Source organism: Mytilus edulis, chromosome 3 (assembly GCF_963676685.1).
Source record: "Mytilus edulis chromosome 3, xbMytEdul2.2, whole genome shotgun sequence".
NCBI lineage: Eukaryota > Metazoa > Mollusca > Bivalvia > Mytilida > Mytilidae > Mytilus > Mytilus edulis.
The window spans coordinates 72,178,768-72,192,199 of record NC_092346.1 but is presented as its reverse complement, the minus strand read 5'-3'; the positions used below and the strand labels follow the sequence as shown (position 1 = coordinate 72,192,199).

The window sequence follows — 13,432 nt, the reverse complement described above, 5'->3', positions numbered from 1 at the left end:
AACTGAATCTACAAATTGCTGTTCGTCTTTTCTCTTTTTTACTTTTTGCCTATATTAGTTTTTGCTTCTATACGAATCGCTGTATTTGATTATTACCCTAGTAAAGTTTGTCTCTTTTTTCCCTATTACATGTCATATTTGATCTGCTTGTTCATTCCAGTGTTGTCTTGTTACCTATACTTTGCAGGTTTTTTATTATGTGTTTTATTATATTTTTTGGCAATAGATAGTACAGTGGAAATTTCGCATGCACGTAAATCTGGTTACCCATTCAGGGATATATCCAGTTAGGCCATTTGGACATTACTTAGTCAGTTTTTTTAATTGTTTATTTTAGTAATCTGGTGGTATTTTTTGGATTGGTCTGTTTAATTATTCAATATTCTTGGATGTTCCTGTAAATCTACCATATATTAAGTGAGACAATATGCATCAACACAGAATCCTTTTTCCTGAGTGCAGTACCTCACATATAAAAAATATGACGGTCAGTATTCCATTGTGTATACTGTATAGTGTGAACCACATCAATACCAATTTAAAGTCATATACTTATCTTGTTTTAGTTATGGTGAAATTTCACGACATGGAAGTGACATAAACATATCTGTAATGTTTATAAGACATTCCACTATTATAACTAAATACACTATGTATTCTTGAAACTTTCGATAAAATGTTGCAGTAAATCTCATTATATGCTAACATCTATTATAACATAAGCTATAATAAATTAATATAAAGGCCAATTATAAACACATGCATTTGAAGAATAATTATTCATATCTGTAAAACTAAATATCATGCTTAAGTTTTGAACAGCGTATGCGCATTTACGTTATATATTATATCATACTGACCTATTTCACAATTAATGCCAGTGTACCCAGCATCACAATTACATATGTACCCGTTGACTTGATCCACACATGTACCATTGTTCATACAAGGGCCACTTGAACACTCATTTATATCTGAATATGAATAAATATATACATAAATGAATTGATAATCTACTTAACATAAAAAAAAAGTAAAATAAAATTTTGAATATAAACCCGTCATTTAAACATATTTCTTTAAAGTGCCACAAACGTTATTCAATATACTAGTATCCATAGTTTTATGCTCATATTTAATATTTTGAGATTATTTGCTTGAAGAAAACGAAAAACGATGCATTGGTAAATGTAACGATGCTTTTCTGGGTATTGGTTATTTTGCGTATGCTACAAATGGACTAAAACTTTGGTAGACACAGTTTAATTTAATTTTACCAAATATGCATCAAATGCAATAAAATGATCTCTTTTTGATTTCTACAAAACTTTTAGGAATTTTTGGTCCTCAATGCTCTTCAACTTTATTTGGCCTTTTTAACTTGTTTTGATTTGAGCGTCACTGATGAGTCTATTGTAAACGAAACGCGCGTCTTGCGTAGATATAAAATTTCAATCCTGGTATTTATGATGAGTTTATTTAATTGGACTTTGAAATCAGCTGAAGTTTTTTTAGAGAAAGGTACGAAGAAGTTTTGTTGTTGTTCCATCTCTATTCCCCCTATATGTTTTAAAGAATTATGGTTGTATATTTTGGTGTTTTATTTGACCCGTTGTGTGTCCTTCTACAACTTTGTATATTTGTTTCCTCTGTATTTCCTAGTTACATTTACCTGTAGAACAGTTTTTATCATTGTACCCAGAACGACATATACACTCGTAATCATCCACTTTATCTATACATCGACTTCCATGTTCACAGGGTTTACTCAAACATTCATCAATATCTGTTGAAATAGAGGAATGCAGAAATAAACAAATGTTGACGGAAAACATTAACAAGTAACAACAAATTAGTTATTGGTAAATCTGTATTCTATTTAATACAACCGCTTAAAGTATCCAAAACACATTTCTCCTGGCTGACATTGCTCTACGTTTCTTCATGTTAGATATCAGCCTAATCGTATAAAATTGACTAAACACCTATACTGTAGTCAATTCATTAAAAAATATTTCTGGGATATAAAAAAGGTAACCTATGTTGAAACATTTGTCTTCGATTAATAACGCAATCACCTAGTTAATAATAATGGATATACACGTGAAAACGCTTTTACCTTTAAAAGATTATCAAGGTTACTTGAAGGTGGCACATTAATTACCTCCATCACAGTTTCTGCCACTAAAGCCTGGACGACAACTGCATTGATAACTATTGATCAAATCATGACAGCTACCACCATTTCTACATGGTGAACTATTACATTCGTTGATGTCTGGAATAATGTATGTTATCAAAACAAATGATAAAATTTGATTTGCAATTTCAACATAATGGCACACATTTTAATTTTCAACCTATTAGATATCGATATAACAAAAACACAGATGAAACATCGTAATCAGAGTTCGATTAAAAACAGAGACTTAACAAAAGTGTGGGGATGACTAGCCATTTAACCAGGTTCAATCGTTTCTATGTTTGTTGGTGTTTATCTTTATTGCACATCGTTCTTCCTTTGTTTTCCACTTGTTGTTGATGTGTTTTCCTCGGTTTTAGTTTTGTAACCAGAAATTTGTTTTCTCTCAATCGATTTACTAGTTTTGAACACCGGTAATTCATTGTTGCCTGTATTTATCTTAATCCTATCATTTTGCAAAAACCTACCTATTTTAAATTTGAAAAGTAAAACTAAGGGTCTATAAAAATAAGAAGATGTAGTGTATAATTGCAAATAAAACAACTCTCGAACAATTACTAAATGAAATATGGGTTAGCAACTATGTCACCGTATTGCCTTGTCAAACATACATAAAAGCCCCTATCTCGTCCTCTCACTTGGGACAGTAGTGTTACGGCACAACCCAAGAGATAACAAAAGTCAAAACTGTCATTGGTTAAAATTGCCCGAAATATTTGTAGCCTAATCTTTAAAATATTAAAGTAAAACGTAGACACATTTCTATTGGAAATTGTGTTTATATATTTGCCCACCTGTTTCACAGAAGGTTCCAGTATACCCGGGAAGACAGTGACACGTATAACCATTCACTTGATCATGACACGTGCCATTATTTTGACAAGGAGTACTTCCACATTCATCCATATCTACGAAAAAATAGAATCTAAATGATGGAACAATTTTCAATGAGAAAACTCATGTCTCATTGTACTCCATTATACGTAAGTTATTTAGCACGACAAAAAGTTTTACAACCGTAATGATTCATGTAAAATTTAGAAATCTAATCTTTTTCATCACTACTTTCTATTGCAGTATATGATTTCCGTAGTGTTTTTCATGACATAGAAAATGAATATATGTAAACCAGGACAAGAAGGAATTGGTAAATACAGGACCTATAAGAGAACAATCCATACCTGTTTCACAATTGTAGTTGGTGAATCCTGGCATACAATCACATGTATAAAAATCAACGTGATCTCTGCAGGTTCCACCATGTTGACAAGGAGAACTTAAACACTCATTTATATCTATAATATCACCAACATAAATTAAAATCTACATTTCAAAAATGAATTACAATACAATAGTCGTAAAATGTATATATATATAATATGATTACACTTTCTAAAATTAAATTACGTTTAAAGACATTTTTTGCAATCTCGTTTATTTATATGTGTACTAACTAGTTATCTGCTCGTTACAAACAAACACGTTGTGTTTTTTGTATTTGAAATCGCCGAATGTGAATTTTCATCATATTGTTGTCTTGCAATCATACGGTGCCAATATTTGAACAGGAATCGCTTACCTTCTCAAACCCTGGTTCTTTAACAAACTTTCAATGCCGAATAAAATATTGATTTTTGCTTTTCTGTTCATCTTTTCCTCTTTTTAATAAAGTTTGTTAACATTTCTTTGAATTAATGTTTTTGATACCCCCTCACATCCTTTCTCAGAAACTAAGGGTTGAATTCCATCTGTGGAGGTTTTATTTTAGTTTAAAATTGGCTATTTAAGGTCCATTTTGGCCATGTAAGTTTTCATTTGTGTATGTACTAATACTTACTATGCATAAAACTTTTAGTTTTAAGTGTGATGAAGTTATATCCAGATGAAACTTAGAACGCAAAACAATTATTAAGTATCATTTTCATATAAGTTTTCATTTGTGAATGTACTCATACTTCCTATGCATAAAACTTTTGGCTTTAAGTGTGGATCTTTCTCCACTTGACAAAAAAGCCGCAAAAAATGACGCAAAAAATAATATATTTTATGGTTTCATTCATACAGTTCAATTTGAAATTAAAATAATTAGTAAATAAGAATTAAATAACTGTCCAATTTCTTTTGAATTACCTGTATCACAGTTATAGCCGCTGTAACCAGGGAAACAAGAACAATTGTAACCATTTACATCATCTGTACAGTTACCATGACGACAAGGAGAACTTGTGCATTCGTTAATGTCTGTCAGTAAAATATGTATAACACTAGTTGTTATTATTTTAATGACGTCAATTAAACTTAAAAGAAAAACAAATTCAAAGAAATAGACCACTTTACAGATAAATAAAAATGCATTTTTCAGTGTTTTTCCCTTTGAACCTTTAAAATATTGTTAAATATTGTTATCAATATTTATCTTAATTCAGGCTGAAAAGTGTTTTTGGCATTTGTGTTCATTATTTGAAATGATGAAATAAGAAAAATAATACCATACTTACCATTTCTGATGTTCTTGTTTTTATCAAGTTTGTCAACACCAAGCATAAAACAGATCGTACTCGTATGTAAGAAATATATTGTCTGATTAATTAATCATGTCTATCTAAATAAATATTTGAAGACTCCAAGCTGCAAAACTTGTTTTTAAGGTAAAGTGAAAACCGGCAATGCTATATCAATATCATATAGACAGAAAGACTACACATACGAATACTTTGCATGCACCTTAAATCTGCATGCATATATAACCTACCAATCTGACAGTTATACCCGGTATATCCTTGGACACATATGCAGGTATATTTATTTATCTGGTCAAGGCAACTCGCCCCATTCAAACACGATGTAGATGAGCATTCGTTGACATCTGTAAAAAGATCATTCGTTTTAAAGAAAAACAATACAAACAAATATTAACGAAAAATATTTGATAGGGTCATTCACCTTCATCTTAAATAAGGATCAAATATATTCAAGTATGATCATGTAAAGGAGGAAACACATTTTGTTGATATTTGCTTCATTTCTTTTCAAAGATGATAAACTTACCAGTTTCGCAGTTATATCCAGTATAACCTGATTTGCAGGAACATGTATAGTTATTTATCAAGTTAGTACAACTGCCGCCATTTTGACATGGTGATCTATAGCATTCGTCAATATCTGCAGAAAATAAAGAAACATATCATACAAAAATGATGCAGCAGGTCAAGATTTGAAAGGTAAGTCAAATTTACAGAAACGAACGAAAAATTCTGGATAATGTCATGTGAAGGTATTAGGATGAGACTACAATACACAAGAAAATAATGATTGCTAATTTAAAGTTTTGAAATGTGACTTCTTATAAGTATATTATGAAATGCTATGAAAATCTTTTAATAAGTTCAGACGTTTTCACTACAAGTCAAGTCTTTCGAAACAAATACTTGTAATGAAACGAGACATTATATCCACAATTTGGTAAATTAAAATTAGTGTTTGGAATCCAAAATATGTCACATTGTAAAGATATTCAAAAATTGAACTTGAAAAAATATATGTGAGACATTCTTACGTTGAGCATGTTTAAAATACATGAAATATTCTGCAGTTCATTATGCTAAAACATTCATAAAAATTGAGCAACACCAATAAATATATCTAAGTATACCTGTGCCACAATTTTTATCACTATAACCAGGAACACATGCACAGTTGTAGCTATTTACTTGGTCACTACATGTTGCACCATTTCTGCATGGATTTGGTATACAATCGTCAATATCTGAATCAAAGTACAAAATGATATCTCGCAAAACACAAAACAAACTGTCCTACGTCAGGAATCTGATGTAGAGTATTTGTCGTCTGTATATATAGTTCATACGTGTTTCTCGTTTCTCGTTTTTATACAGATTAGACCGTTGGTTTTTCCGTTTGAATGGTTTTACACTAGTAATTGTTGGGGCCTTTTATAGCTTGCTGTTCGGTGTGAGCCAAAGCTCCGTGTTGAAGGCCGTACCTTGAACTATAATGGTTTTCTTTTATAAATTGGCACTCATACCACATCTTCGTATATCTATTTATTCGTTTAAATCTAGCAGACAATACATTTCTACTACACCAGACCTTATCAAAAGGAAAAAAACCAGACGTTTTATTAGCCTCATATCTTAATTCAGTTTCATTTAACACACACTTATTTGAAATCGTGATTAGCCTATCTTGAAAGAGCACTTCAACGATCGTCTTCTCAGTCAGTAAAAAATGCCATAAATGTTTATTTTTTGTAGACTGTATACAATTACAAAAAAAGTGGAAGTAGGGAATAAGTCAATGAAACAACAATTGAACGACACAAATAACGAAATGAGTTATTTAAAGGGCAAACTAATTACACTGTTTTCCTCGTGATGCCCACTTGTTCCGTTATTCGTGTCAGCCGATTTAATGACGGAGCATCGCGTGAAGAATGAAGAAAATCTAGCAGTTTTATACCTAACTTTACGTTCCGCTATATAGATATTGTACTATAAGTAAACAATTTATATGTTGCTGATTGTGTTGATGGGATCTATCCCATCGGAAACCACAGATACAAGTAAAGTCTCATATTTAACTGCATTTAAAAAATTGACAACGAGATTCGATTTAGAACCCCACTGTATGACGAGAGATAATTTCAGTTTTCCTATTGTGAAGTTTTCTTTTCTCGGTAGCAAAAAGTAGAATCACAAAAAGACTGACCTCCGAGAAAAATTCAAAACGGAAGAAGGTGACACATCTGTAGCAGGATTTTCTATTCCTGCCTGAGCATCTAAGGTTGGTTTCGTATTTTTCAGTTTTAAATTTGCAATGTAGTGTTTTTTATACTGTTATTTATCTTTCTCTGGTTTTTTTTCTGTTTTTGTCGTGTTATGGTCGGCTCAACCTCGACTTGTAATTTTGAATATCCCATTTGAGGTACTGCACTCTTTTTGTAGAGAGTTCAAATATATGCAGTTGAAATCGGATGAGGTGGACCAGCTATCTTAAGAGAATATAACAGAGCCGTATTTGATTTTTCAATTGAGTAATTATCATTTCGAGACAGCTAAAGAAACAATAGAAGGAAACATAACGCAAAAAACTACAGACTAATTTTGTATCAATAGGTTAAAGCAAAAGTTTTACCTGTAGAGCAATTTTTATCAGTGTATCCTGGAAGACAAACACATTCATAATCGTTCACCTTATCTATGCATCGTCCACCATATTGACAAGGGTTACTTGAACATTCATCAATATCTGAAGAAAGGTATATTTAAAATATTTAGAATATATAGGAGAATGGTATAATAAATATATATTTCAACATACAGAGAATTATCTAGAGTTCAAATGATGAAGATAAAAAAAACAATAAAAGGTCACTGTACGGATGTATCAAGGAGAAAAAAACCTTATCGTATGTATATACATGCATGTTTAAATTAAAGATGCATTTTAATTACGAGCAAGAAAAATACGAAGTCGTATAATTATATTAAACTATCGACAAGATACAACTCAATGTTTAGATTTATTATTATTCTGGCTGGTCAGTATGTTATTGTTCTATAATATGTCATTATGATATATTTCTATTATGAATTAGAAAATACGTTAAAACACAAACGTCAAATTATTCAATCGCGTAGTAGAATGAACTATTTGTAGATTATTATAAGTTCTATAGAACTTTTGGACTATTTTAAATCTCGGTCTATTTCAGACATAAATTCTTACATACTTTATTTTAAATTTTTTAACCCTGTATGCTAACATTGTCCATGTGAAATTTTAAAATTGTTTGTATAAACATTGAACGACAAAAATATGTGACGTATGAAATTTTCTGATGTCAGACCAGCGAATCAATGAATGTGTTTGTAGATAACTATTTTTGTGTTCCGATAAATTGTTCCTTTTAAAATTGTTACACGATGATGACTGCTGTACCCATATTTTGACTATTTTATTTATTATGTCTGTTTAGTTCACGCATTATTGTAAATATAACGGAATTTAATGAGACTGTCAACAAAGTGAGAGGTTTAGCAGTATAAAACCAGGTTTAATCCACCATTTGCTACATTTGAAAATGCTTGTACCAAGTCAGGAACATGACAGTTCTTGTTCATTCGTTTTTGATGTGTTTTGCCATTTGATTTTGCCATGTGATAATGGACTTTCCGATTTCATTTTCCTCTGAGTTCAGTATTTTTATGATTGTACTTTTTACTGTCTTTTATTTCAAATGATTTAATAGAACGTTCGATATATATGAAATATTGAAATTGAAATTGAAAGATATTCATTTTTTCATTTAAGATTTTAAATGCACTTCAACTTCATTATTGATTTGGCCTACTTATTTGTTTTCATGAAGACGAAGTGCAAACAAGTCTTAATTAAGCATAAACCTGTTTCACTAATGAGTTTATCTTACATCTGTCTTTCAATTAGAGAAGGTAGAGAGAAAATAAAATTACTTGAATGGCTTCTGTCATTAGATCAATCTGAACAATATATATTTTTTTAAATTTCGTAATTGCTTTAGACTGGTGATGTTTAAACTTTCATTGGTTCTTAGAAGTCAGGTTATGGACAGGTTAAACTATCAGGTAAACAAAATAGATCTTACTTGTATGACAATGTCTTCCTGTATATCCAGGTGCACATGTGCAGTTATAATCGTTGACCAGGTCAGAACATGTTGCACCATGCTCACAAGGCCGGCGTAAACATTCGTCAATATCTATTTGGTAAAAGTCAAACATATTATCCAAGAATAAAGATTTACATGTTTATGTATATACAAAATTACAAAATTACAAATTTGTTTTATAATATATATTTCCGTCTTCTATTGTATACCTTACTATAAATTATTTTTATAACCAATATGCACGTTATTTTTGGCGGCATTCTGCCCAAAGTAGTGGTTGTCTTTATGAAATTGTTCACATCTTTCCCCCTCCCCCTTTTTTATTTCATAAAACAAATTTATTCGTTCAGCGTATGTTCACTTGTTTTTGTTAATACATGTATGTCTTTTGATTGAGTGAAGACGTTTTAATCGATATTTCATAGTTTGTGGTTTTATGTTGTGATGTTTCACTATTATTTCAGGTTGGGTGAATGTTGTTTCCTATTAGAACGTTCAAACCCGCTACATTTGTTTGCAACTGTTCAATGTTTGTCGTTTGTTGATGTTGTTCTTTCGTTTCTCGATTTTTTAATACAGATTAAACCATTAGTTTTCCTGTTTGAATGTTTTTTCAGTAATCATTTGTGGGCTTTTTATATCTTGCTGTTTAATGTGAGCCAGGACTCCGTGCTGGGGGCCATACTTCGACTTATAATGGTTTTCAAATTGTAACTTGGTTGGAGAGTTGTCTCATTGGCACTCATACCACATCTTTAACTTATTAATAAAAGTTTATTAAACAGTGATATATTCGTATGTTTACCATAATTTATCAAAATTTCAAGAAACATTAAATGAATTCATAGAACGCATTTTAGAAGACTATTCACTACAAAAACGTCTGCGTAATTTACAAAAAGCTCTCTCAATGTGTGTTTTTAATTACTCACCGGTTTCACATTTCTTTCCAGTGTATCCTGGATTACAGGAACAGGAAAAGTCATTTAACAGATCAGTACATGTACCTCCATTCTGACAGGGAGAACTAAAACATTCGTCTACATCTACAGAGATAAATATTTAGAAGCAAATTATTTATAGTAATGAAGACTTATTTGGCCGAAATAATTACCATAATGTAAAACTTACCATATGTGGTTTTATATTTTCCTTATATAACTAAGATAAATATTTTTACAAAATCATAATAAATTTCATATTAGACGAGTAACAACAGCAAGAAAACATTACAACACTTAAATGTTTTGTAAAATGAGATTTGGAAAGCACAACACCAATATAGCCATAACATTTGTCCAATATTTGATTTTACTTCTTCTGGTATTTCATATCCTATTGTCCTTACTGTCATCACCGGATCTAAATTAGTAGTAACTAAGCAATCACTTTGATACTAAATAAAAGATAACAATGTAGATAAAGTGGGTAGACGTCATCTCCAGCAATTTAGTAGAAATATGCATCCCTTCAATCTACTGAATCATTTGAATTAATAGCTGTATGTTTATGACAGTAATCTTTTTAAAATCGTACCATTATCACATCTAGCACCAGAGTACCCTTTTGGACAAATACATCTGAATCCATTGACTTGATCTTGACATATACCATTGTTCTGACATGGATTTGGGGTACATTCATCAATATCTGCAACAACAAAAAATCTTGTACTAGTATACAAAAAGAATATATAGGATAACATTCATTAATTTAGATGCCATATGTAAGTATGAGATATAACTTGAACAGTTTCAATATATCACTGAACATAATGCAAGAGTTTCTGCAAAAAATTATGTTATTTGATTTTCCTTAAAACAATTCTTCTATACAATCCAACAGATCTTCTTCACTTGGGGATACATTTTTAAAACCAAGTACCAAAATTACGGGAAATTATATATGACCTATAAATTTTACAATGCCATGGTTACAATAATAGTACACCCCACATGCCTAAGTGTATATCTGAACGATAAGCAACAACATTCAAATGTACCTAGGAATGTCAAATACATTTTTGATATGAATTATTCACAAAACTTTTAAAATGTTATGTAAATAATGTTAATAATACTTACTTATGACACAATCCTTTCCCGTGTATCCAGGCATACAGCTACAAACATAACCATTTATTTGGTCATGACATGTACCATTATTAGAACATGGCTGACTAGCACATTCATCTATATCTAAATGTTTAAATAAAAACATGATTTCCAAAGCTTTTCATAGTTGTAAAAAATGGAATGTGATTAAATCAGTCGATGTGAAAAAGCTCACTAGAGCTTGTGTTTATGTATATTGAAGATCGACTTTCAATAACACTTTGAATTGAATTGAATTCCCATTAGCGTACAAAGTCCTGTATATCATTTTGATATGAAAACGTAATAATTTATATTACCTACCGAATTAAACGCCTTGTACTAAAAGTACTAGCAATACGATGTGTACCATATGTGAAACAGAATCTGCCTTCCCTTCCTGAGCACCTGAGATCACCGCCGGTTTTTCTCAGTGTGTAATTGTGCTATGTTGTGTTTTGTGTATATTTGTTTGTCTTTTAGTCGTTTTTTGTTTTCGCCATGGCATTGATAGTCAGTTTAATCCGACTAACGAGAAATAATATCCTTTCGGTATTTTTTTACTCTATTTTGTAGATGGAGATGTCAAATTTATGATATTTTTCCTTAACTCTGCTTAAAAATGTATGCTAATACACTTCGTTAGTATATATTTATTCACTCTAACATCAAAACTATCGGACGAAAGGATGTAAATGAAATGCAGTGTAGCATCCCAACAGTTAGGAGATAACTGTATTGTATTTTAAGCTCCAACGGCATCAATTGGGGATTTGATGGCCACAAATTAAGTTTACTGGCGACGCGTTAGCGGAGACGGTAAACGTTGTTTTTACGACCATCAAATCCCCAATTGATGCCGTCGGAGCTTAAAATACAATATTGTTATCTCCATTCTAATGAAACTGACAGAAAACAACGTTAAAACATGTTTTTCAAATCTTTCATATGCCGTCTGCGCTTGCGCGTATGTCCCATAGCATCAATTGTCAATTGATGCCATGTAAATAAGTGACGTTATCCAATCAAAATGAACGTAACAAACGTTGTTGCATTAGAATTACTTTTATTATTGTCGAATCAATATATCGTAGCAAAGTACGTATACCCGTATTTAAATATATATCTTACCTATTTGGCAAGTAATACCATTGAATCCAAGCTGACATTGACAAGTGAACTTATTGATTAGGTCTGTACAAGTACCATTATTTCTACAAGGTGTTGGAAAACATTCGTCGATATCTAAAACGATGTTAATTGGCACATTTATATGATTAAAATCAAGTCTCATAAGATGTGAATTGTGAAAATCGAGATAGTAATATTATTTTTTCTTTTGAAAGAATAAAAAAGTCAAAATTGTGCTAGACTGTCATATTTAATAGTTTTGTTGAAAATAATTTAAAAACAAAGAAAAATTAACCGGTTTGTAACTATAAAGAGCTGTTGTAGTAAATAATGCCAACAAGTGCTATCAATTAAAAAAAAACCATGACTATCATACCTGTTTCGCAGTTGGTACCGGTATATCCAGGCTTGCATATACACGAATAACTATCAATATGATCTGTACAACTACCGTCATGTTTGCATGGAGAACTGTTACACTCGTTTATATCTGAAATGCATGTCACTTTGAGCTTTAAGATGAAGTTTGGCATTTGGTAAATTACTATAAATGAATAAAATGTCAATGAATTTTAAGAAGGTCGTCCATTAACATTATGTAATATTTCAAAAATGTTAAATATTAAGTTTGTATCTTGATTCATAAAGATATATTTGAAAACTATATAAAAAAACAAGCACCTTATTTGAACATGAAATTTGAAGAGTTCCGACCTCACTTGGTAATTAACGGTCCAAAATGAAGTTTTGTTGGAATAAAATTAACTTTCGCGAAGTTTCATGAATGACTTTGGCCTATTAACGTTAAGGTTAAACATAACGTCATACGAATGAATATTTTCAAAATGAAGATTATAACGTTACATCTACCATTCGAATTTTAACTATCAAAACGGCGTTTTTGAGGTAGTTGTTGTTTATGTTTGTCATATATATACGACATGTCAATTATGCCGTTTGAGAATCTAGGAACATGGATAATTGTATTGTTCATACCACAAACATTAAAACAACATCTGTTATTGGTGGAATTTCAATAGTTTGGGACGACAAAAATTGCTTCAGAATACCTATTTGACAGTTATCCCCGGAATATCCTGCAGGACACTGACAGGTATAGTAGTTAATGTTGTCTGTGCAGTTGCCGCCATGCTGACAAGGAGTGCTTCCACATTCATAAATATCTGCAATTGATGAAATATTGCAATAACTTAACTATATTTTTTTCAAAATAGCACTTTCAAATGTTATTTAATTTAAATCACAAATCGTTTAAAAAGGTTTAATTTAATTTAATTATAATCCTGGTACATTTGGTAACTATCTCATATAAGG

The 13,432-nt window shown here is 31.0% G+C and overlaps 1 protein-coding gene across 1 annotated transcript in view; it reads right to left on the bottom strand.

Moving 5' to 3' along the window:
• Window positions 1-13,432, bottom strand: part of LOC139517338 (neurogenic locus notch homolog protein 1-like) — an 82,759-nt gene that overhangs the window by 31,535 nt on the left and 37,792 nt on the right. Inside the window, exons 30-46 of the mRNA XM_071308271.1 lie at window positions 13,168-13,281; window positions 12,474-12,587; window positions 12,098-12,211; window positions 10,958-11,071; window positions 10,410-10,523; window positions 9,806-9,919; window positions 8,850-8,963; window positions 7,358-7,471; window positions 5,856-5,969; window positions 5,252-5,365; window positions 4,956-5,069; window positions 4,334-4,444; window positions 3,385-3,498; window positions 2,998-3,111; window positions 2,165-2,278; window positions 1,673-1,786; window positions 861-974 (exon numbers count right to left, since the gene is read on the bottom strand). Of these exons, the coding sequence (XP_071164372.1) occupies window positions 861-974; window positions 1,673-1,786; window positions 2,165-2,278; window positions 2,998-3,111; window positions 3,385-3,498; window positions 4,334-4,444; window positions 4,956-5,069; window positions 5,252-5,365; window positions 5,856-5,969; window positions 7,358-7,471; window positions 8,850-8,963; window positions 9,806-9,919; window positions 10,410-10,523; window positions 10,958-11,071; window positions 12,098-12,211; window positions 12,474-12,587; window positions 13,168-13,281 (1,935 nt within the window). The remainder of the gene's footprint in view (window positions 1-860; window positions 975-1,672; window positions 1,787-2,164; window positions 2,279-2,997; window positions 3,112-3,384; window positions 3,499-4,333; window positions 4,445-4,955; window positions 5,070-5,251; window positions 5,366-5,855; window positions 5,970-7,357; window positions 7,472-8,849; window positions 8,964-9,805; window positions 9,920-10,409; window positions 10,524-10,957; window positions 11,072-12,097; window positions 12,212-12,473; window positions 12,588-13,167; window positions 13,282-13,432) is intronic.